Source organism: Lynx rufus, unplaced genomic scaffold (genome assembly GCF_022079265.1).
Source record: "Lynx rufus isolate CCGP_SWC_20201006 ecotype Redwood Valley unplaced genomic scaffold, mLynRuf1.p SCAF_15, whole genome shotgun sequence".
Classification (NCBI taxonomy): Eukaryota; Metazoa; Chordata; class Mammalia; order Carnivora; family Felidae; genus Lynx; species Lynx rufus.
Genome location: NW_025814829.1, coordinates 13,107,814 through 13,135,226, shown reverse-complemented (window position 1 = coordinate 13,135,226; position 27,413 = coordinate 13,107,814). Strand labels below are relative to the sequence as shown.

Here is a 27,413-nt window from a genome sequence, read left to right as displayed (position 1 = left end):
GGATAAAGTAAAAAATGTTGCATAAGACTTACTTAGTGAGGTCATCACTGCTAACTGCAATAAATGCTAGATTGCTCCGGACACTACCATCACTGCTGTCACCACTACTGCCTGAGAGAGTTGCTCTGGGCATCCTCTTTGCTATTCCATCAATGGCTTAAGATTCAAAATCTGGGTGGGCACACTGGATTCCTATAGCTTTCATGATGAGCCCGCTCTATCTGTAAGGGACTGAGAAAGTGAAGACTTGAATCTTTCAGGTTCTGTAGTTTATGCTCTGTTTGGGTAATTTCTCAAAAGTTTGAAAAGAGTTCATAAAGAGGATCCTCTAAAGAAGGGCAAACTAATTGGCTCGCCATACTGAAGTATTTTAATATGAAAATATGTTGTGTCTTTCAGAGAAAAGGAAAACAGGAAAAGCACAATTTATTTCTACACGGCTATTAGGGATTAGGATCAATTTTAGATTTATGCCGTTGTGTACCCATCACTTTGTAGCCTCATAAAATTGGCCAGTTCACAAGCTATTGAACAAGCTTATCATTCAGTTTATGCAACATTATAGTATTTTGTCAATTTCAGTAGAAACCCTATACCCATGACATAGAATGATGTGAATAGACTTGCAATGATATGTGGCCACTCAAAGTCATGTCAATGATTTACTGTAAAAGTTAGGAAAATTCTAAGCTAATAAAAATCATTCAAATAGTCCCTATGAAATGTTTGGATAAAAAATCTTTATAAAAGTAAACATTGAATAATTATAGTCAGAATTATGGAGTGGGTCACAATTTATGTATTTATGTATTCATTGTACTCCCTCAGGGGTAAGATTTTCATTTCAATCCTTGGTAACTTTCTGCCATTCGGGACACTGATTGCATGAATTTTCTTTCTCTCAATTTTTTTTTATATCAGTCTATCTTCCTACTCACATCCCCAATTGCTTCTGGATTGTGTATGTTACCAAGTAAGGCAATGATTTCTGTCATGTCAAGGTTTGCAATTAATTTGGCAAATCTTTGCTAGCGAATATCAGAAGATAAAAGAATCCATGCTATTTTCTAGAAAACTGGCTCTTGAGGAACAAAAAGTAACTTTATACCAGGGTGTTCCGATTAAGCAATAACTTTGAAGAGCATTGATGAACACAATTTCATGTTCATCTGTCAGCTTTGGAGTTAGTACTTAGTATAAGTATCAACCTATTTTAGACTAAACCAACAAACAAATTAATAAATAAAAATACAGCCATAGAATCAATATATTTTGCCATGTGTTCAGGGTACAGTACAGCATTCAGTACAAGGAACTTTATTTGTTTTATTGGCTTATTGCTTACAGAAAATTTGTGTTACTACACTCAGTTGTTATTAATATGTATTATTTCAGAAAGTCCTGCATTCGCAAACATAAGCAGGAGATGAGTTTGAAGGCATTAAATTGGTAGTGTCACAAAATCAGAAATGATGGTTCTTTCTTTTTAAAAACAATGTTTCATAGATTCGTCACATACAGCTGACACACAATTTTTTTTATCTATTAGCTTCCTTCATTTTAAGATGCCCTGTGTCCCTGTTCTTTGCACATTTTTTTAGATACTGTACAATATTTTATTACTGTAGTAAGACTATTGCTATACTTTCATAATAATTAAGATTGTCATCCATATAGCATTGTCATTTCTACTGAAAAGATTTTTGATTGTCTCAATAGGTTAAGTATTCAGAAAGCAATGCATAAAATGTGAACCAGAAGGCTTCTACTTTTATATTAACAAGTAACTAAATAAGATCATTTTATTTAAATGTGTAACACATAAGACATGCACATAGTGTATTGACAAGTCAATAGTATTTTTTGGCTATCTTTTTATATGGATTCACAATACTTATTTAAATTTTAGTCAAGTAACACATTGATATGAATTCGTAAAAACCATAAAAGCACAGTTTCCTCCCTCAGTCCTTCCTAACCGTAGTCCTACTTTTCTAAAGGAAAGAGTTTCTGTTTTGGATTATTTTGATGGATTTATAACTGAAGAAGTAACTTCTAAATAATCATGAAAATACCTGATTACTTTTCTACATTTTTGAGGAAATGAATTGTATTTTCTCAAAGCTCTAGAAAATTTAGAATGCTTTAGAACACATTTGAAAATATATCCTCAATAAGTTCTGAACATAGATTTTGAATATTTGAAAGTATATAATTATATTGGTCAATGCTTTTCATGCTCATCAGTATAGGCAGAAAGGCAAATCAGGATATCCATATTTATGACTGTGAAGCATGAGAATAGAGTATAAATATAAAAATCCATAAGATCAATATGTAAATGCAGTAGTGTTAATAAAAACTTTTGCTAACAGAGTTATGAGATGAAAATCATCTGTATTCTACATCCATAACTGTGCCAATAAAATTCACATGAAGGATTATTAGAGGAATTGTATTAATATTTAAAGCACTTAAAGGAGCTCCTGTCAAAGTAAGAACTAATGAGAGAGACAGAGAGATGGGGATGGGGAGAGATCGAATTAGTTTCAAAACTAGCTGATTAAATATCAAGTGTTAACTAGAGTTACTATCAGAGGAGGGGGGCGGAGAATGAATCTTGTTCAACTGTTTTTTTAAAAAATACATTTATACTTAAAAAAATATTATTTAATGGAGAAGTACTAGCAGTATAGAGAGTTAACATGGTGCCCAGCTAATCTTCTATAACTTATTTCGAAAGTGTCACTTAGCCTAATTCCCTTTGCCTCCACAGATTCATTAACGCCATACATTTCTCTTCATATTATTCTTTGCTTCATGTGACCTAGTTTTCTTAAGAACAGTGATTGACTGCAATTTCCTGCCAGCAAGAGGTTGTTTATTACTATTATAATTATTGTTGTATTATTTTGTTTCTCTATAGTCCTCAAAACCATGTTGAACAAAATTACTTAGTTGGTACATACTTAACAGGTATTTCCAGATTTATATCTCCCTAATAATCTAGATACTAAATTTAGTTTTTCTGGGTCATTTTTGTATAACCTTAATTTGTTTTCTAAGTTTATTCACCACAAAATGTATGGTTAGTCATCGTTTACTTGCCATTTGAAAAGTACTTTATCTTTGACATGACTTCTGGCAAATACTGTGGGCTAAAATGTTGTGTGACATCCCTTAATCATTGTATTGTCTCTTTGTAGTTATGTAAATTAGTAGACATGTAATAATTCTAATGTATCACTGAAATTTCGTGTTCACATTCTATAAAAATGAATTTTACTAATTGCCAAGCACAAAAGAAAAGATATCCAGAAGCATATTTCTGGAGATTCTCTTGACCTCTAGTAGAATGAATTTCAGAAACTGAAGACATTATTTTAATATCAAAAATAACCTTGTGTCATTTGCCATTTAAAAATTAAGATGAAAGTTTATCCACACTCACTTTCTTTTTTTTTTTTTTTCAACGTTTTTATTTATTTTTGGGACAGAGAGAGACAGAGCATGAACGGGGGAGGGGCAGAGAGAGAGGGAGACACAGAATTGGAAACAGGCTCCAGGCTCCGAGCCATCAGCCCAGAGCCTGACGCGGGGCTCGAACTCACGGACAGTGAGATCGTGACCTGGCTGAAGTCGGACGCTTAACCGACTGTGCCACCCAGGCGCCCCTACACTCACTTTCATAAACTGAAACATCTGTATGTTCTGTGCACAACAGGTGTCCAATAAGTATTTTGAGTGACTGTCAATAGTGACTCTTAATGACTTCATAATGAAGTCATTATTCAAGTGCCATGTTAAAACTATGTTTCTTAGAAATTATATAGTGACAGTTTTCAGCTGACAGACACTGTTACATACATTTTGATAATCCAAAATGCATTCTATTTTAAAATACTATTTAACTGGAATAAAATTTACTAATTTAGAAACTTTCAGAAGTGTATTACAACAAACAATGAAAATAATTAAAATATGCATAGCCATGAAACAATAAAGTCTTATCAAATGTTTTCAAGTAAAAGATGACAATGAAATGAATGATTAGTTTTCAAAGTAGTGGCATCTGCTCTGTGAATAATCCAAGAAATGCTTTCCAATTTCCATGCATCAACTCCTTTATTCAAAAGAAGGAATTTCTCAAAGAGACACATGGGACCAAACAAAATGTAGGGTACTGTGAAATTGGAATTTTAAAATGCGTCTCTTATTTATACCCTGATTACTTTAAAAAAATTATTTTAAGCATATCAAATGGGTATACCCTCAAAGTTCTTCTTCATGGGGTGCCTGGGTGGCTCAGTCATTTAAGCATCTGACTCTTGATTTTGGCTCAGATCTTTATCTCATGGTTCATGGGCTTGAGCCCCATGTGGGACTCCATGTTGACAGTGCAGAGCCTACTTGGGATTCTCTCTCTCTCTCCCTGTCTCTCTCTGCCTGCCCCCTCAAAATAAATAAATAAACTTTAAAAATTTTTCATCATAATTTTTTGCTATAAAAATCATTTTTCCTTCTTCTAGTAAAAGTCTATACCTTCAATATCCAAAAGATGCCAGGACTCTGTATTCCTTTGCTCTAGAAGAAATAACAATTCCAATATTCATGAATGTGATTTTCTGTTAATTGACAAAAAGTACTTGGCAGCATTGATGAAATAGTTTGGATCTGAATATTGAAATAGCCCTAATACATAAAATGAATATAAAGTAATTGCCCTAAATATGTATATGTGTTGGTGTAATTCTCTTTTGCCTGAGTGGCATAGTTTAAAAATGATAATTTGGAGGTTTTAAAACAGTGTGTTAGAAACACTGCTTGCATCACGAAACTGCTATTGACACACTTTGTCCAAATTCAGTTAAATAAAAATGACTGCAACTGACCATTTGAAAACAACTGTTTTTTGAATCGGATATTTAAAACTAAATGGAACTTTAAAGAATTGTGTATAACATCATAGAATTTTAAGTTAAATGAGATTATGATCATCCATAATGTTCTCATTTTCAAAGGAGAGAATGAAGGTACAGAGGAAGGGTTTAATGTGTACCATATAACTTTTTGGTGGGTATAAGAGTGACTATAATGTCACTTGTCTCACCTGCCAAATAATACTTCTTAAGCCACTGAAAACACTTTACAAATTTTGTGGTGTGTTTGTGTGGACAAAACTCAGCCATACACTATAGTGAAATGAAAGCAACATGGAATTCTTAACAAAACCAATGCTTTTAAGAAATAGTAAAAGCCATAAAAAGGGTGTTTTTGTTTTTTGAGTCCTTGTTCATATTTACTTTGGAACTAAAAGAGACATGGGAGAAAGGCTATACTCTTTTCTTTTGTGAAAATATATTTTTATTGAGGTAAAATATATATAAACATAAAATTTGCCATTTTATCTATACACTTCAGTGACATTAATTACATTGACAATATTGTGCAACCATCACCACTGTCTTGTTTTCAAAAAGTTTACATCACTGCAAACAGAATTTCTGCATCTAATATACAATCATTGTGTTCCATTTGCTCTTCCCTCACCCCTGGTAAATTCTAATCTATTTTCTATCCCAATGAACTTGACTAATCTAGATATTTCATATAAGTGGAATCATACAATATTTTGCCTTTTTTTTGGCCTGGCTTATTCCACTTACGTATTTTCAAGGTTTATTCATGTTTTAACATGTATCAGAACTTCACTTATTTTTATGGGTCAATACTGTTCATATATATATTATTTATACATATATACATACATATATACACATATGTATATATATACATATATATGTATATATACACGTATACATATATATGTATATTTGTATATATATATACACATATATATATATACACAAATGTGTATATATATATATATATATATGCTACCACAATTAGTATATATAGTTATCTATGGATGGATAGTTGAGTTGTTTCCATCTTTGGCTACTGTCTCAACTATCTTTTATGTTTAGAAAATTAATAAACTTTTAGATGCTTGCTTATTTTAGTGTGGCATCAACTTTGGTTTCTACAGTTGGTTAATCAGACATTTGAAAAAAAACAATTTCAGATGGATAATTAATGGAACCAGAACAAAAGTCAAAATTAGAACTTCAATTTTTTTTTAATGTTTTTCTCTTCTGTATACACTTTGTTTCAAACTATTTTGCCTTGACACATTAGAATATAGTTAAAGGGAATAACCAGATTGCATAGTTGAATTTTAAAATTTTCTATTTTAAAAGCTTTCTCTTTCTTTGAACATTAATATAATCATTTAATAATGATTATATATATTTTCTCTACTGAGTTAATGAAAATATTTCTTTAAAATGGAGCACTTGTAAAGAATTATTAATATTAATGCCAAAAATGAAAGTTAAATTAATGACTACCATTTGTGGGAGAAAGTTCATTCAAATACCATCTAAGGAGAACATGGAAAAATTAAGTTCAGCTTTAACTTTCAGGCCAAACTATTTGCTTTAGCACAAGTTATTTTAATTATCTTCTTCCATGAAAGTTCTATTTTAAGGGGAACAAAAAAATAAAACAATTCGAAAGCACCAAAAAAAAAAATCCCAACTTGCTATTAATTTGCTACACACAGAATCATAGGTTGTATTTGTTTTTAATATTAACATATTAAATGTGTTTGGAGAAAAGGAAAAATAACTATTTTATTAAAGTATTGAATTTCAATATTTTTCCAGATGAATTCAAGTTCTTTATGAAAAGGCTACCCATGAATTATTTCCTCAACACATCTACCATAATGCATTTGTGGACAATGGATTCTAATTTTCAGCGCCGCTATGAACAACTGGAGAACAGCATGAAGCAACTGTTCCTAAAGGCGCAGAAAATTGTACACAAGCTCTTTAGCCTTAGCAAGAGGTGTCATAAACAACCCCTCATCAGCTTGCCAAGACAAAGGTAAGACATATGTGGCAATATAGACAACTAAGGACATTGTTTGGCCAGTAAACTGTATTTATTTTCTAAATGTGAATGTGGTGATATACATAGAATTGTGTTATAATTTGTATTATTAGAGATAATTTGAAAACAATATTTTCTCAATAAGTCCTCAAATAATAAATAGTGTTTTCCAAAGTAGTATTCCAATGGGGAACCCATATACTGATACTCCCTTGTTTTTCCTTTTCTTTTATTATCATAACCAAGAAATCTTCTGACTGTTTTGTATGGTAGTCAACTAATATCCATATTACAGTGAACAGAAAAACACAAAACCCTACAGGTATATTATAAGCATAGGATGTAAGCAGTACCACAAAGTAAAATTTCTCTATATGTAATTTTCAAATAAAAGAATTTAAAGTTTATTTTCTTTGAACATTGCTCATAATAAATGAATAAACATGAATAAACTTCAGTCTACGTCAACCTCTGAAAATTGCTGTAAAAGTTGTAACAATATATATGAAAAATGACAGACTCTTAAAATATTTGTGTCTGGGCTAATTTAGGGAAGCATAGTTTTGGGATTTGCTATTTCAGGGTGGTCGATCGATCAGTGCAGTGAGAAGCTATATTTATTTATGTGAAATTAGATTTTAAAAATACAGCAAAATTGGGTTGCCTGGGTGGCTTAGTCAGTTGAGCCTCTGACTCTTGATTTTGGCTGAGGTCATGGTCCCAGGGTACTGGGATAGAGCCCTACGTTGGGCTCTGTGCTAAGCATGAAGCCTACTTGAGAATCTCTCTTTCTTCCTCTGCATCTTTCTCCTGCTCACGCACACCCTCTCTAAAATGAAATTTTAGCAAATACAGCAAAATAGAAAGCTAAGGAAAAATATAGGAAAATATCATCGAACCAAAATACATCTGTATAAGTATCTCTGTTATGTAATCTCTTATATGTCTCATATATAATGCTTGAATTTTGACTTGAAGCTTAAATCTTCATGAGGAGAAATAGATATAAATTTTTTCACTGAAAAAAAAGAGGCGGAAGGCAATACATTTTTAAAAGTTCAATTTCAGAGGTGCCTGGGTGGCTCAGTCAGTCAAGCATCTGACTCTTGTTTCTGGCTCAGGACATGATCTCATGGTTTCATGAGTCTGAGCCCTGTGTCAGGCTCTGTCTCAGCAGTGCAGAGCCTCTTGGGATTCTCTGTCTCCCTCTCTCTCTCTGCCACCCCCCCACCCTATTCCAGCTGTCTCTATCTCTCTCAGGATAAATAAGTAAACTTTAAAAAATTTTTAAAGTTCAATTTCAAAATAAATCATTGACATTTTTTTGAACTCAGTGGCTTTTAGGCTATTCAAAACATCTGCAAATATTACCATTGTCCCAAAAAGCAACCCAGTACCAATTAGCATTCCCTCCCCATATTTCCATACCAAGCTCTAGGATATTTGCCACTAGAAATTTGTAACCTGCTGTTTGTCCCAATGATTTGCCTATTTTTGACATTTCATATACATGGAATCATACCATATGTGGTCTTTTGTGATTGGCTTCTTTTGCTTAGAGTGCTTTCAGGTTCATCCATATTGTACCACATGTCAGTAGTATGGTATATCACATTTTAGTTATCCATTAATTACTTGGTAGACATTTGGGTTGTTTCCACTTTTTGGCTACTATGAATAATGCTGCTATGAATATTCATGTACATTTTTTGAAGTGTGCACATATTTTTAATTTTCTTCGGTATACCTAAGAGTGAAGTTGACAAGTCATAAGATATCTTTACATTTATCATTTTGAGGGGATGCCAAAGTGTTTTCTAAACTGGCTGCACCATTTTATATTTCCACCAGCCATGAGTGACCGTTCTAATCATTCCACAACTTTACCACCACTTGTTATTGTCTGTCTTTTTGACTATAGTCAACCTAGTGGATGTGAAGTAGTACACTTTTGTGGGTTTTTTAAATGTTTATTTATTTTTGAGAAAGGGAGAGACAGAGCATGAGTGTGAGTGGGGGAGGGGCAGGGAGCAAGGGAGACAAAGAATCTGAAGCAGGCTCCAGGTTTTGAACTGTCAGCACAGACCTTGACACAGGCCTCAAATCTATGAACTGTGAGAACATGACCTGAGCCAAAGTTGGACACTCAACCAACTGAGCCACCCAGGTGCACCAAATTTTTGTTTTTTTTAATTTACATTTCCCCAATGACTAATGACACTGGTTATCTTTTCACGTGTTTGTTGTCCACTGTGTCTCTTCTTTGACGAATTTTCTATTTAAATTATTCGCTATTTTTAAATTCTTTAATTTTTATTATTGAGTTTAAGCATAAGTTACATATTTGAATGTCAGTCTCTTTTCAGCTATATGATATACAAATATACCATTCCATTCTCTGAGATGTATTTTTTTAATTGTTTTCATCGACATTTTCTCTCTCTTTCATCAGTCCAGCTAAAAGTTTGTCAATTTTGTTGATCTTTTGAAAGAAATTTTAGTTTTCTTAATCTTCTTTACTATTTTCCTTTCCTTATTTGACTTGTCCACTGTAATCATTATTATTTCCTTCCTCTGTTTGCTTTGTGTTTATCATGATTTTCTTTTTCTAATCTCGTAGAGAGAAAAGTTTAGTGATTTGAATACTTTCATCTTTTTTAGTATAGGCTTTCACAGTTATAAATTTCTCTCTAAGCACTGCTATGAGTTTTGTTATTTTATGCATCCTGTAAGCTTCTTATTCTCTCCATGCATAGAATATTTTTTTATATATCTGTCTGCATATGTCCAGGGAACATTTCCCAATAGAGAATCATGGCTAGGGAAAACAACTGTTATTTAATTATAATGAACTTTATGCTTTATGTGGGTGGGTTAAGTGCAATTTGCAAACTACTCAAATAGATGGTTCTACACTCCAACCAAATCAGAAATGCAAGAAGATGAGGCAGGTTAGGAAGCAAATTGATGAGTTTGGTTATTAAGATGTTCTGTTAAGCAAGTACAACTAGAACAGGATATATACATCTAAGCTCAGAGGAGATCTGAATAACCGGGATGGCGATTATCAGCGCATGTAAATTGTGGAAGTGGAATATAATACCGTGGAAAATGGGTAGACAGAACCTGAAGATATATTTACGGGGTAAGTGGAGAAATGGAGCCTGGAAATGAGCAGATGGTGGGGTAAAATATACCTTGAGAGCCTCATTAATTTCTAGCAAAAATAAATAAAATTTAAACATACATATATGCCATAGAAGTGCAAGAGTTATAAGAAAAACATGAAAATAGGAAACAATTCAAATTGGATGTGTACAAATAAATAAGCAAAATAAAATAAAGGTGTTTGGAACTACATTTAATGGAAAATAAATGGAACTAAATTAAATAAACCAAGGAAATAAATTCTTATTTTCTAAAACTTTTAAGCTAAATAAATCAAATATCACCAGAGGCTTTCTTGACTTTATATTTTAAATTGAGCATAATTCCTATATTGACTATTACTCATCACACACACACACACACACACACACACACACACGCACACACACACATGAAATGCAGACTTCTTGCTAGATAAAAGATTTTACTGAGTTTGGATTTTTCCCATTATTATTTTCCTTTTACTAAGAACGTGGGATTTATTTGTTTTGCTTTTTTTTTCAATTTTAATACAGTAATATAAAATGACATTAGGAGACAACAACCAACAATGTACTATCGTCTGTTAGGATACAGTGGGAAAAAAAAGAGGTTAAATATTTGTGGGGTATGTTTTGAAACATTTTTGAAAGAAGTAGGTAAGCAATACTTGCAACTCACTTTCATCTGAGATTTTTTTTTTTTCTGTCCTGCCTTTATGGAATTTTTCTCAGCTTTTTTCTTGACTTCATCCCACCCTTAAAATTGGTCTGTTACACTAAAATGTGGAAAAATGAACAAGAACAAATAAAATGAGACCTACAAAATGAACCTCAACTAGTAAGATGACTTATTGACCCCTTCTGTTTAATGACATGTAGGTTGAAATTTTTCTTTGTAATACATAGTATAATTCTTCCTTGAGATAAAAGATACTCAGATTAATCTCATCAAGTTTACACTGACACCACTGTTGATCTCATGAAGCCACGTGACATTAAAATCCTCTTTCTTACTTGAATAAATTAAGAAGTGGTAATCTGGCTTTCCTGAGGTAGTCCCCTTTTGCTGCTGTTCTAAAATTGTTGAGATTACAATGATATATGCACTTCATAGAAGGGCAACAATTCTAGCAATTATTAAAAAGTATTCACATACAATAATTCTTACAAAATAACTCAACTACACTATTTTGTGCTGTCAAAGCTTATTTACAGAGCAGTCTTGGGCACATAAAAATACATTTAAGGTGTGTTGGTAAAAGTTTAACCACGAGCTCTCAAGGTGGGGGGTGGATAAAAAAACTAATAGCATTTGCCTATTTTTGTTATATGCACAATTGGCTCTTCTGAGCTAGTACATGCAGGCAGCAGCAAACCACTAAACAAGATTAAGACATTTTTGTGAAATTACCTCTTCTTCATTAGTAATGGAAGGTGGGATATGATAAAATCCCTTCTCTAATGTCACAGAGAAGAATAAGTTCAAGTCTACATCACTCTTATCTAAGAATTATGTCATGCACTTCCTGTATATGCTCAACAACAGGGTTTAGCAAATTAGCTCATGGCCATAACTGGCCCTCCACCTCTTTTATATCAGCTCCTAAGGAAAGACTGTGTCATACATTTCAAATTACTGAAAAAAAAATAAAAGTATAATAGCAGGGGCATCTGGGTGGCTCAGTCGGTTAAGCGTTCAACTCTTGATTTCGGCTCAGGTCAGGATCTTGTGGTTGGTTAGTGAGTTGGAGCCCCGTATCTGGCTTTGCACTGATGGCAGAGGGCTTGGTTGGGATTCTCTCCCTCCCTCTCTCTCTACCCCTTCTATGCTGTCTGTGGTCTCTCTCTCAAAATAAATAAATAAACTTAAAAAAAGGTACAATAGCATTTTTTGATGGATGAAAATTGTATGGAATTAACATTTTAATGTCTATATATAAAGAAGCACACTCATGTGGTTACATATTGTCTATGGTTACTTTCGTACTATGATGGCAGAGCTAGAGAGTTCCCACATAGTTATATAGTCCTGAAATGCTACAATATTTGTTACCTGGTTCCTCACACAATAAAAATTTGCCAACCTCTCCTCTAATATAACATATACTCTGTCTTTAAAAGTGTTATTGAGTGTTTTGAAAGTATTTTAATTCATATATCATTGAGATATTTTATATTATAAATACATGTTTTGCTAAATACAGGGTATTATAACAATCTTCACCATATGGAGAACTTATACAACTAGATTAAATCTTGAATCCTGAGTATTCATGGAGTAATATTGAATATTTTACTAATAATTTCTCTACATATACATCTACATTACATATTATAATGTATAATATAGAATATATATGGATATATGAATATAAGAGCATGTATTTGTTTATGTTACTCAGTGGCTTATATATACATACATCTATATGAAAATATATACTAGAGACATAATATATATACACATAATATATAAGATTATTAACTATATACATTATGTATATACATATGTATATATAATTTGACTAATATAACACCTATAGGAGTAGTCTAAAACCCTATAGATCAAAATGATTTCAATTCAAATGCTATTTCAAATTGGTATCTAAATACAGAATTAGATTATTTCATAAAGTTGGCCAACTTTCCTATTTTCTCCTTCCTCTACTCGGATCTCCAATTCTAGTACAATTCAGAATGATACTTTGATCATGAACTAAAGAGAACAATAACAACAACAAAAATGAACATTTGGGGAAAATGAATTTGAAAGATTTAACAGTATCTTTGGATAAGAGAGGATAAAATAAGTCTGAAATGTTGAAATGAAATAGATGTTAATTTGTTTGGGAAGATTTGCCCTGCCCACTGGAACTCTCTGGTAATATGAGATTCAGGCAGGGTTTACAGGAAATCTGATTGTTTGGCTATCAGCTGGAGTTCCTAGAGACAGCTCTCCAATTCACAGACAGCAAGTACTCAATAAATATTTGATATATACTCTGTGACATGTTTTCTAATACTTTAGTTCAACTTCTAGAATCATAGGGCAGTGTTGTCATTTTATGTGAAATATTTCCTACTCTATATACAGTGGATCTCCTGTTACAATAAGCATACCATGTTCTGTTTGTTTTGTTTTGCCAATAAACAGGTGAATGCCTTCCTCCATTCTATCAAATGGACCTGAGACAATGTATTAGTTAGTTAGGACTGCTATAACAAAATTCCCAAACTAGGGTGACTTATAAACAGTTCACAGTTCTGAGGTTAGAAGTCCCAGTGAAGGTGCCAACCTATCCCTCTTCAGGGCTGTAAAATGCTGACTCTCCTCTATGTGCTCACATGGTAGAAGGTGCAAGGGATCTCTTTGGGGTTTTGTTTATAAGAATACTAATCCCACTCACAAAGGCTCCATCCCCATGACCTAAGCACCTCCCAAAAGCCCCACCTTCTAATATCACCTTCTGTGGGGGTTAAGATTCCTACATGAGAATTTTGAGGGGACACAGATAATCAGATGATAGTTGACAGGGCTGGTCTCTACCTATCAGTAAGACTTTGAGATGTGAGGTGAGGGGGTAGCTAACCATCTCTTGTGCAGGGATTCTGTCCATGGTGGATGACAGTGTTGCTGGCATGTGCCCAATCTGGGGCAGAGCATTCAAGTACCACTCAAATCCAATTTTCACTTGACCCCTAGATCCAGTGCATTTCTCTTTCCAAGGTTTTGTTATCCAACTTTTTTTTTTCTAAGTGAAACATGACCCTTTCTGCCCCATATGTGTCACCAAGTATTTACAATTCTATAGTACATGCAAGAAAAATAGAAATTATAATTTTCCAGGTGAAAATTAGAATGGCATTTATATCTGACATACAGGAATAATGTGTAAAAATCCTTTAAATCCTATTTGTTTTTCCTTTTAGTTTCTTTTAAGCCCCTTTCAGCCTATTTTATTACTTCCCTTTCTCTTTTGCAGAATATCCATTTTCTTCTTTTAACCCTTCCTCTTTATTGACCCTCATTTCTTCAGTATAACCCCTTTTTACCGAAATCTTTTTTTTAATGCAGACTTATTTGGTGCTCTTAGAAAATCAATTTACAACTCTTACTTATCTTCTGCAAAATAGTGTCTCTCCACATTGGATCAACTTCTTTTTTTCATGCATTAGAGGATTACATATAACAGGTTTTTTTCTCTTTATTTTTTCATGTTTTCAAGTATATGAGATATCAGATTATTCTTTCAATAATTTTCTCTTATAGCATCAACTAATTCAAGTTGGTTTCCTTCACTTATTATAAGAGGGAACTTTTTAGTCAATATAAAATCTAATAAAAACCTCCATCCATTTTGATTATGTCCTAAAAGCAATGAAAATGAAGTATAAAGATGTGATTTGCCTGTGGTAATAAATATCTTCTACTTTCCTGTAAAGCTTATTTGAGACAGAGAAGTACCTTCAAAGTCTAGTTCTATTAATATGTTTGCTTTTTTTGTTTGTTTTGATAGTTAATTTTGTCAAAGCCCATGTATTATTAGAGTATGTTGATAATCTTCCAATGCACCATTATTGCACAATGTTGAGAAAGGCAATTTTGGAGAATATTGGCCCCAGGGATGGGGCAGTGAAAACGCATAAGTTGTTGCCAAGTCTTAATGGTGCATTACATAAACTAATAAAGAAACTAATAAATACATAACATTAAAAGCAACAATATAAAGTAAATATAGCTATTAAACATTGGGGAAAAAATCACATTTTACTTGGCACATGAACCAAATGGAAATCTGTGAAGATAAATTGCAACTTCCTAATTTATGAACAGCAGAATTATAGAAATGAAAATAATTTTAAGTCATTACAGGACATTTTTATAAGTAGTCTTCATGCATTCAATTAAAGCAACCAGGGATTACAATCTTTATCTTGAATTAAAATATACAATCTTGGCAAACAAAAAAGATTTATTTTGTTGTTTCTTTAATAATGAAGAGAGACAAACTTTGAGTAGATAAAATATTCACATATGACATTACAGTATTTACTCCTTGACAGCATAGATTAAATATGCTTAGAAAAGGCATTTATACTTAAGCGTTTTTTAGACTACTATCAGCTTGGGCAAGAATAATTATAGGATTTTAGGTACTATGCCCTGACAAAAGCAAAGGCTGGGTTGGAAGTGTATTTCATCCAGATCATTTTCTTCTTGTTATTTTTTTTTAATTTTTTACTTAAATTTGTATTTGTTTTGGGGAGAGATTGTGTGCAAGCAGGGTATGGGCAGAGAGAGGGGAGTCAGGGGATCGGAAGTGGGTTCCGTGCTGACAGCAGAGAGCTAGATGTGAGGCTCAAAATTATTAGCTGCGAGATCATGACCTGAGTCAAAGTCGGAAGCTCAGCAGCCTGAGCTACCCATGCGCCCCTAGATCATTTTAATTTTAATGACCCTTATTTCGTTCTTGAAAAGTCACACTATACGGTGAGTTGAGAAAACCATCTCTCTTGTTTGGGAGATATGGATTTGAAAGCTCAAGACTCCTTCCACTTACCTTCAGCCATGTTTGTGTCTGTTTGAGCTCAAATTCCAAACTTGCGCTGCTCTACCCTCATTTCCCACTCCCTGGCTGATAACCTGATTCAGAGTTTCCTTTTAGTGGCGCTATATACACAGCAGCTTAAAAGCTTATCCTTAAAAGCCTATGTAATCTATAAATTAAGATTTAATTACTTTAAAATAGACTTAAAAAATTCTGTTTTAAAATGTAATCAACTAATTCTTTTCGCTATATTGTTTTGCATAGTATTTATCTTAAAATCTATTTCATAACCATTTGCATTTTTTCCTGATTATTTTGTTATCATATGCAACAATCAATTCGACCAGTTTTTGTAAATTTGTTTTCAAGTGTTGTCTTGGGGGTTTCAACTATGTAATTTTAAACTAATCTTTGGTAATCATGGTATGTAATTTAAATAATTAGTATCAAAGAATCAATGAATTCTGTAATATTTAACTAATGAATCCGTAATGTAAATCCTTAAGTTGGTCAACTGCTTATAGTTGATTTCGGAGTACAGAATTGTGACAATTGAAACACCATCCATATCACTACAAAAATTAAAATGTGTCGAATTAAGTTGCACACTACTTCCTGAGATGACAATCCATAGCTTAGTATGTCAAGAGAAATGCCCCAGGTCCTTGCCATCTTTTCACTGACCTTTGGAAAAATAAACCACAGTGATGTAAGAACGCATTTTATCTAAGTTTATTATTTTAATTACATTATTCACAGTATACCAATGAACTGGTTGAAGCAACACCCTGCACCAAGTTAACAATGCTTAAAATAGGGGAAAAATCAGAATTAAAAGTCTTTATTATTTTCTTAGGGCAATTTTCACTTTGAATTACATGTTTTATCCTATCACCATTCCCTCTTTATGCTCAAGAGAAGAAAAGCAAACTTAAATGACAAAGCATTTCTACTTACTAGCAGCAGGTATGATATTCAGGTGACATGTACATAAAGCATTCTGCTGCTTTATATGTTTCTATTGTAGCTTTTATGTTATCTTAGTGGCAAAACCTCTAGCTGAAATCTTCTGTAATGACTTTGACCAGCAGATGTCAAACTATTTGGCCTCAGGATCCCCTAATCTTAAAAATTATGGAGAAATTCAAAGAGTTTTTGTGTATGAAAGATATAAATCCAATATATACATATATGTATACACATACAAATATTTATATCATAAAAATTAAAAAAGAAATTTTAAAATATGTATTTATTAATGTAATTAGAACAATAAGATCACTGCATCTTAATATACATAAATTTAAATTTGAGTGATTTCTGCACATTTGCTTAATATTTGGCCTAAGTGAAGATAGCTGAATTCTCAGGGCTATATCTCTATACAATTGGTTGCAAATTGTAATTTTGTAATCTCACACATATTTATTGGAGAAGCGAGTATTATAATAGGCTTTTTAGGTAACTGTGGATATTACTTTTTATACTGCACCCAAAATTCAGCAAGTAGTAGATTTTAAACACTTAGATGTAATGTGGAATCTAAAACCATGTGATTAACATTTTGACACCTCTTACATCAAATTATTTTGTCTATCTTGGGGCGCCTGGGTGGTTCAGTTGGTTAAGTGTCTGACTTAGACTCAGATCATGATCTCGCGGTTCATGGGTTCTAGACCCATGATGGGCTGGCTCTGTGCTGACAGCTCAAACCTGGAGCCTGCTTCGGGTCCTGTGTGTCTCCCTCTCAGTCTGCCCCTCCCTTGCTTGCACTCTGTCCCTGTCTCTGTCTCTCTCTCAGAAATAAGTAAACATTTAAAAAATAAGTTATGTTGTCTATCTTGAACTTTGAAAAGGATATTTAACCATGCATATAAATCAATTGCCTGTCGTTTGGCAAATATTGATGCACTAAGTTTTGAAGATCTTCCAAATGTTGACAACATCTCATTATAAAATAACAAAAAAAAAAATCATTCCTTAATACCATCAATAGATTCTTGAGAAAAATCTTTATGTATTGGGAAGCTGTCACTCTCATACTTGCAGTTATAAGTTTTCCAAATTTCTAACTTTCACCTGAAAACTACACTTTTACCATTGATATTAAATATGTCAGTGGTTTGTCTAGAAGTGATAGGTTTTCTTTCTTTCAGTTTTGATAACAGATCTGCCAAATATCTAAACATGAATAAACCAGTTGGTCTGTCAATTATTCTTTCAAGTAAAAGTGGTTTGCCATGAAAAAGTGCTCACCTCAGCTTACAACCAAAACAATTGCACAGGTGTTTTGCCTCAAGGCAACCATTATAGTTCCTTGTGTAACACAAGTGCTTTATTCATATTCCCACTTTGTTCTGACATATGGATTTGTACTGAAAATTGAGAGCAGTAAACTTTTGTATACTGCTTCACCAAGAATATTGTTAAGTGAAACTTCCTTTCTTTTTGCTCTACAAGTATGTGGCAGAAAATAATATATGCCTCCTAGTACCACAGTTTGGTTCTACTGCCTTGCTTTGAGCTAAGTCTCCAGCAATAGTTTATCCACCATTGCTTTTGGCATCAATGCAAATGTCAACACAATGCAAAGGAAAAATAATGCCTTAGTATTTCTATGAACTAGTTTTCACCTTAGATACCGCCCATAGGATCATGCCTCCACTTCCCCACTGCCACTCATCCACACCCAGAGCTATGTGAACAACTCCAAGAATGCTGCCTTAAATCAGTTTCAACTCCTCATAAGGACCTAATACTAGACCTGGAAGACAAACAGTGGGACTACAACGGAGATTATTTATCCTCTTCCTTTAGTTCTCTTTCCTTACTAACACAACCCCTGGTTAAAGATGAACTAACGCTACACCGCACCTTTTGGGTTTCCGTGACCAAGGATGGATAATTCTAGTAAAATATATGTTAAGTGGAAGGAATACAGGAGACTTCTGACTTGGATCCTTAAAGGAATAGAAATACATGTCACCTGCCTTCTCTTCTTCCCCCTGGCTAAAATGAAAATGCAATGGCTTGGAACTAAAAAATCATAACATGAAGAATACTGTTAAGGATATTAAAGCCCAATCCTTTTGAAGCTACCAAGTCCTGGATTGTTTATGTTTGTACTGTTTTAGAGAGAGAAATAAAATTGCACTTTTTTCTCAGCCAATATTATCTGGCTTATGCTACTGCAGCCAAACTTGCTGTCCTAATAATAAAAGGACCTTACTGAATAGCCTCCAAGTCCTTTAATATTGTAGAATCTGTGATTTAATTAAACATGGCATTTATATGATTAATACAAGGGACTTTTGCTGAGAACAATTTTATATGAAACTGTAGGGAAAAGTCAGGATATTAATTTCTTTACATTTCTATGTTACAAAAGACTTTTTTAAAAATTATTTTTGTATGTGTGTTTCAGCCACTCTGATGACTCACAGGCACATGCTAAGTAATAATGAAGCAGTATATTTAAAGAGTTTAATATTTAGATATCTTCAATGTGTGATGGGGAAATATAAAAGACACAATTAACAATTATAAGTACTCAGCACATGGGAGGTGCTTAAATAATTTTTAACTTCCCAAAACAGAAAACACAATTTCTTATGTGTAACTGTTTCTAATATATTAACAAGTGAGTTTCATAGTTAAAATTTGTCATGAAGATAATAATATAAACTATAAGAAACACATAAGCTATAAGAAACATATTGTTTCTTGTATAGAATGACAGACAGTAAATTGGATTCTGATTCAGGAAATCCAGGGATGTAAGATTTCAAGGAAAGAAGAAAATAGAATGCTCCCCACTTTCTTGGCACAGGGCCACTTCTACACGAATTTCACAGCAGACAAATTTTTAGTTTCTCTCATGCCACTTCCTTTTGCTTAATTCTTGGTGTAGTTTATAATTCATCTCTCATGGCTCTAAAATGTCCTTATCTTTTCACTATAACATTCCTACTTTGACCTTGAGCTCAAAAATCATTTTGTGATCCTTTGGGGCTCCTGGGTGGCTCAGTCGGTTAAGCGTCCAACTTCAGCTCAGGTCATGATCTCATGGTTCATGAGTTCGAGCCCCACATCTTGCTCTGTGCTGACAGCTCGGAGCCTGGAGCCTGCTTCAGATTCTGTGTCTCCCTCTCTTTTTCTGTCCTCTCCCCAGCTCATGTTCTGTCTCTGTCTCTCAAAAACTAAATAAACATTAAAAAAAATTTTAGAAATCATTTTGTGATCTTTTAATTCGTTAGATTTAGATCAAAGTTAGCTGAAAATAATTATTTTAAAACTAACTTATATTTAGGTATAAAAATTATTTGTGCTTTTCAAATTTTATTTGCTAGCCATAGCAGGACCCAATCTTATCTATTTTAGGTAGAGTTAAAAAATATTAAAATGGAATCTGTGAGATTATAGTGCTGTGCTTGCTCCTTTTTGTCTCTCTCATGTATAAAAGATGATGTGAAGCAATCAAAGATCTTGTCACCTTGACATTTTATTGACAGTATGCTCTCTACCAGCCACAACCTTTAGAATGAGGTCCAAATTCAAACCAAAGAAGCAGTGTTTTTATATAGCTGCTTTTGAAAACATTAATAAAATCAAGGGACTTTGCTCCTCTTGGAAATTCTGTGCACTTAAGTGTATGTGTCCATGAGTATATGTGTGAGAATAGTGCAAAATGACAGATCATCAGCTCATTACACGTTTTAAGTAAAAGTCTTATAGTGGTGTATTATTCTGTCTTTAAATCAGTCTGTTCTCTCAAGTGAGGAAAATGAAGCCAAGAAACAAAGGGCAAGGCTTGAGTATAACATATTCCAAATGAAAAAGATTTCTTTTTTCTCTTTTTTTTTATATTGTTCATTATGAAAATGTCAATTCAGTACCTCCTACTCTATTTTCTTGGCATTACAACACTCTTCTAAGAAAGATAAAGGATGTCATTCCCAGGGGTTCCTGAATCGTTCAGTCAGTTAACTGTCTGTCTGGCTCTTGTTTCGGCTCAGGTCATGATCTCATGGTAGTGAGTTCGAGTCCCCCTCGTGGGACTCTTTGCTGAGCCTGGAGCCTACTTAAGATTCTCTCCCTCCCTCTCTTTCTTCCCTGGCCATGCTAGGCACACAAGCATGCACATGCTCTCTCTCAAAATGAATAAATCTTAAAAAAAAATAGAATGTCATTCCCAACACAACCCCCCCCCAAGTAACTCACTGGAGTTCCTAACTAAAATATCAGGTTTTTGAACAGTAACAGTGTAGACAGGTATATTGAAAGAGAACTCTTTTAACACTTATGCTAACTTGCTTGAAAGAAAAAGAGTCTTCTCAGGAAAATCTTGGAAATAAAGTCATAAGGTCTATAATATCCAAGATTAAGAAGCCCCTTTAACAGCACTATTTCAAGTAGTACTACTTTGTTAAACAATCAGAATCAGTTCCTTACTTGACACCAACCGTTAAGTTTATGCAACAGAGAGTGGTTAAACAGCTATGCTATCAGTCATCATTTTCTCTTCACTAAAGAGTTGATGATGATTCTTCTTATGTTTCACTAAATAACTTGCATCTTGTGAGATGTTAATGCTTGTTTCTTGAAATAAATACATAGACACACACTTTAAAAGAAGCTATGACTAAGCAAATTTGGAGACTATAGTTACTAGAAACCCTACTTGGAAATCTACAGTGTATATATGCATGCCAAACTCTAAAACATCCTACAATTAAAATACATTTGTTCAAACACGGACTTTTCAGAACAGTTTTTTTTTCCTAAAACTATTAACATCTTAAAGTATACAGTTGGAAAACACTGTACTATCATTTTTAATCCAAATATTACAGATTCTAGAATTGCCATCAGTTGTGATCCAGTCACCTCAATCACCATAAAATATTTGATTAATTACCTTGAGCTTAAAATGAGTTTAGATCTTTATTTTCTCAACTTCTCAGATGTTTTCTGAGTACTACGTACCAATTCTTGGCAAGTAGTCATTTTAAATACTTTCTCAGAAAGATTTAGAGAGTATACTACATCACTCTATATACGTATAACTTGAAGTGGTCCTACAAATTAAATGCTAATTCATTTACCAAAACACTGTTTTAAAAGAAAGAGTTCTGAGATTTTTATCCCAATATTTTGCATGAGGTAGAGATTTGCATTAAATGCACCCTTTGCTGTGACGATTAATTATTACGTGGAGTCACATCTCAGAAAGAAAAATGTTATGGAGTACAGGAGAATAAACATATTGTTTGTTGATATCGTATTAACCATCAGTGGTTTGTATATGGATCACAAAGTATGAATCAATACAGATCCCAGGATGCTAATATTTTTCTAAATCCTACAATGTTATTGACAATCAAATTCTTAGAATGGATGCACATTCAATGTTTGAGTATGTTTAAATCAGGGCTGAGAATCAGTCTCATTTCTATGTGGATCACTTCTAAGCATTTATATTATGGAAGAAATGGATACAGGTTTACTTGCCAAAATAAATAGGAAGCTGAACTTCATCCACTTTGGGGATGGTGTGGTGATTTTATTACCTCAAAGCAGAAATCTCTTATAAATCAGAATTATTATGTTATCCATGAATCTTTCTCCCTGAATATTCTTCCTGTACAATGTCAAAACGAGAGGTAAACACTGCGATGTAGGGGTGATCTGACAAACTTAAAGTAAAATAGAATTTCAAATCTCTTTTCCCACAAAGAGTATTATGAGTATTATACATAAAAGGAGAATAACTCAAAGTGGTTTTTTTTCATATTATATGAAAGTCTTTTCTTATGTCAGTTTTCATACAAGTGATATTGGAAACTTTAATGTGTGTGGATGTTGACAATAAATTATATTTAAAAAAATAATGTGTGTGAATGGAATTGGTTATGTTAAAACTGTCACTAGTAAATACATGAGAAGATAGTATTTGTCCTACACTACTATTTTAAATTACAGAACTAATAAAAAATAATGTTGAACTAAAGACTAAAAATTAAGTATATCTTAAAATACTGCCTTTTTACAATCAAACAGGAGGGAAATCTCATTTGGATTGTTTTAATAATAAATTTAATCTAATTCTTAATTTGGTAGTGCCATGTAGGGGCAGTGTGCAATCTTTAATCTTCATGTATGTTTTATAATCTTCATGTTAAGGGCAAAAAAATAGGAAAATAGCCTTCTTCATATCCTCTCATTATTGTTATTTCACTACATATATTCCTTGCATGCATATGTATGTATATGTATACACACACATGCACACACAGGCATGAACATATATACCAAGCTATTAAAATAGTGTATGACTAAAACCCAGAGCGGTTTTCCTTGAGTATTATTAAAGTAAGATACTATTTTCTAAAGGCAAATGGAGTTATGAATCAATAAAACTAAATATTACCAAAATATATACCAACTTAAATCCCTAACACTGAAAAAAAAAGAGCAACGTTTGAAGCACTTCATTTGAGACAGCCACTACAAGTTATAAAGCGAGTGAATAAATTTCAAAAATCAATGCCAATTGCAATCAAAATCCCCTATCTCACAATCCAGATGCACTTCACACAGCAACAAATAGAAGAGCACAAAAGAACATTGATGTGACAAAAGAATACAGGAGAAAATGAAGGTCAGTTTGTTGTGGGTGTTCTTTGTTCTATTAAACCCAGCAGGAAGACTTCGTGTAAGGTTTCTCAAAGGAAAGAAAAAAGATTAAGTCTGAGGTAGTAACTTTTATTGAGCTGGAGCAAAATTACTTCATACAAGTACGAAAGTTAGCTAGAAACAAATCTAAACATAGAGTAGTGGGAATATAATGAAACCCTGCCAATTTATGGGATATATATATACTCATATGTATACTTATATCATCCCTATCATTACCACACACACATGCACACACACACACACACACACACGCACACACACACACACACACAATGCTCACATCCTCATCTATATATTAAAAACAAAAGGAGAGGGGCACCTGGGTGGCTCAGTCAATTAAGCATCTGCCTTTTGATTTAGACTCAGGTCATGATCTCACAGTAGTGAGCTCAAACCCTGGTCGGGCTCTGCACTGAACATGGAGTCCCTGTAGGATTCTCTCCCTCTCTCTTTGCCAATATCCCACTCTCACATGTGCTCTCTCTGTAAAAGAAAAAAATAGGAAATTACATGATTATGATCTTAAGACCTGATTTTTGTTTTATAACCTAATCTAAATTACCATAGAAAATTAAGCTATATCACAACCTGAAGTTATAGAATTTTTCAATTCATATGGAAGAATATGGAGAGATTTTTTGAGAGATGTACTGCAGGAAACAAACAGAAATGAAGGCAAAGCTGATCAATTTGCAAATTACCATGTCCAAGTGAAATAGCCTAAGTAGCAAATAGAGGAGATACTCAAGTGGAAGCCACGAATACTCTTTAATACAGAACCAGGGACACATTATGGCAAAGGGTGATAATTCTGAGGTTGAATTGCTAACGAGAGCTATTATAATTAGGTAACAGGTATTAAGCACAAACTATTGTCAAACTCTTCGAAGTCATTACTATTGTTGCTCATTTAATACAATGTTACATGGGGAGTCTGGGTGGCTCAGTCTGTTAAGCATCCAACTTTGGCTCAGGTCATGATGTCGATGTCGTGGTTTGTGAGTTCCAGTGTCACGTCAGGCTCTGTGCTGACAGCTCAGAGCCTGAAGCCTGCTTTAGATTCTGTGGGTCTATCTCTCTCTGCCCCTCCCCGACTCGTTCTCTCTCTCTCTCTCTCTCTCTCTCTCTCTCTCTCTCTCATAAGTCATTTAGACTTATGAGGTCATTTTTTATCATAATCTAATGAGGTTAAATATTTTAAGTGAAACTTTTGAAGCACAATGTTTTAAATGACATTATTACCTGACTAGGAATTTACACCTACTAATCCTTGGATCAAAGAAATCCAAAGTCTAACTCTAGAAAAAGCAATAAAAGAAAGAATTCATAACAATACCTATTAGATCATAAGAAAGTTTTGGGCTCCAAGTAAAATTTATAGTTTTAAATGCCTTAAATATTAAAGAAGAAAAAATTAAAAATTAATGTTACTTAGACCTGTAATCATTTATTTTTTCACTCAACAAATAAATATTTAATGACATTACAGGTAAAGGGGGTGCATCAGCCTCCAAAATAAAAAGAATTTTTATATATTTATGTATATATGAATATAACTGATCTTATATCCGATCCTCCCATTAACTCTTTGAGATATACAACAGGTCTTTATTATTCTGTTTTACAGGTAAGAAAAATGAAGATCAAAATATTAAATGATATTCAAAAGAGTATACTGTAAGTGAATGGTGGTGATAAGTCTCAAATAGCCCTAGTCTAGTGTAATTTTCTCTACATGGCCAACAAACATCTCCAAGTACCAGAGTCTCAGTCAAGAGAGCTTGGATTGAAATCCCAGACATAAAGTCCTCTTCATTCCTGGAAAATAGCCAAGGGTGTTAGCAATTTAGTGTAGACAAAGAAATGGGATTTTTTAATGTAAAAAATCATCAAATCTATAAAAACTTGTTAATATCTTAATGGTACAATTTTCACAAGAGACACAATCCAACTGGCATTTGGTATTTTTTTATTAGTAAAATAAACTGGGTACAGTATGAAGAGTTGGAGCATTTAAATTAAAAGACCTATGAAAAGCAGGCCTCATTTAAAGAGACAGGGAATAAAAACGCTAACGCGAAGGGATCCTTTCAAGAATATTCATAAGAGAGCCAGTGTACCATTCTGCACCTGTTGTTAAGAGGAGGTACCACTGCTCAAGTTCCAAACTGAATTGGCTTCAAAGATTTTGAAAAATAGCCCCTCTGTTTGTAAGTTTTTCTCTCTTGTGAATAGAGACGTTTCTTTGCGAGAGAGGAGTGGCAGACTGTAGGGGCATTCTCTGCACGAGGCACCTGTGAAATTTGGCAAACTCAAGTGTCTTAAGCTGCTGGTATGAATAGCTTTACAGTATGTGGGTAAAGAGGCAACCAGTACGTTCTGCTGCACGAATCCATGGAATGCTAATTTTGTTATCCCTGAATTGAGTGACTAACGCAATGTTTTAAGTGTTATTTTGAAATACGGTTCACTTCATCTCACCAAGTCTGAAAACACATCGTTCAGCTTTAATTTCAGCATGTTTTTTGTAAAGTTTGTTTTGATGTTGAGAAAATGTCAAAACTAAGTTATGTCTGGCCCTAAAATTTCTGGTTTTAGTAAATAAAATTAACTCCTTGGTTAATCTGCAGTTAACTTCTATGTCTGCAGTAGGATCAATAGTTAATAATAGTTAATAATATGCACAAATGTAGTCCTGTATCTGGAACATTTTTATATAATACGATTGAGCAAATAGGTAAGTTACTTTTTCATGGCCGATGACCCCAATGCCAATAGTAAGCATATAATATTGATGATAGTATCACATACAAAAGTAGATTTTGTATTTTTTCATGTATATAAGAATCTTTATTTTAGATTAATACAAATAAATTTTAAACAAATCAATATGGCTTTGAATATTAGTGAAAATGTTTATATAGGGTAACATAAATAAAAACAGCTTTTAAAAGAAATAAAGTTTTATAAGTAGAGAAATACTTATGGCCACATGGAATAAAATTAAAAATACTCAAGTTAGCCCAACTTGAACGTTCTTTTCCTGTGTCTTTACCTTATTTCCTCCCCCTATTTGCTTGGTGAATTTCTACACATTTGTCAAGACTGTTGAAATGTTACCTTCTTTCTGAAAACTTCTCTTAACCACCTTTCTCTCCAACAAGTTAAGATGTCTTTTTGTGCTCTATCTTCCTCAGTTAGGACTTATGCCATTTTTATTATATTTATTTGCTATGTGTTTGCTATGTGAACCCCTCAGAGACAAGAATTATGTTTTACTGATTATGCAGCCCTTTTGTTTCCCATAATGAACATTAAATACACATTTATAATAGATATAATATTGAGTATAAAAGAGACATAGATAACATTACACATTGACTGGAGAAAACCTTAATTGTGTGGATTTATTTCATGCGCTGTATTCTTGCAGCCTGGCTCAGCTGACTCCAGCTACCACTCAGCAGTCAATTAGCATTGTCTCTCATTACCTACAGTGACTTGAAATGTTTACTGTCTTTCTCAAGTTACGCTACTCACCTTTCCTGCTAATACTGTTTACCATCAGATTTGATGGGATTTGCTTCAGATTTAAAATGGAAATAAGAGGGGTGCCTGGTGGGCTTAGTTGGTGAAGCATCTGACTTCAGCCCAGGTCATGATCTCACGGTTTGTGAGTTTGAGCCCCGCTTCAGTCTCTATGTTGACAGTGTGGAGCCTGCTTGGGATTCTCTCTCTCTCTCTCTCTCTCTCTCTCTCTCTCTCTCTCTCTCTCTCATTCTCTCCCTCTGCCCCTCCCCTACTCTTGCTCTAAATATAAATAAATAAATAAATAAATAAATAAATAAATAAATAAATAAAATTAAAAAAAATTAAATATAAATAAGACATAGCATGCTTTTGAGAGTTACATCCACAGATGTGAAAAACAGATGTCATTTTTTTCTTGTGATGCAATATTTTGACATTTAGCCATCTATTGTATCAAATGCAAAAATTTAATCTAAGCATCTTTGGGCTATTCTTTCTAAATCTAACAGTTAACTCTTGTCTGTATTTTCAT

General features: G+C 33.3%; 1 protein-coding gene across 2 annotated transcripts in view; it reads left to right on the top strand.

Annotated features, from left to right (window-relative positions):
- BRINP3 (BMP/retinoic acid inducible neural specific 3) overlaps positions 1-27,413 on the top strand; it is a 383,884-nt gene that overhangs the window by 307,093 nt on the left and 49,378 nt on the right. For both annotated transcript variants that reach the window (XM_047077231.1, XM_047077232.1), the window contains one exon: positions 6,729-6,951. In XM_047077231.1, coding sequence (XP_046933187.1) covers positions 6,729-6,951 — 223 coding nt within the window. The remainder of the gene's footprint in view (positions 1-6,728; positions 6,952-27,413) is intronic.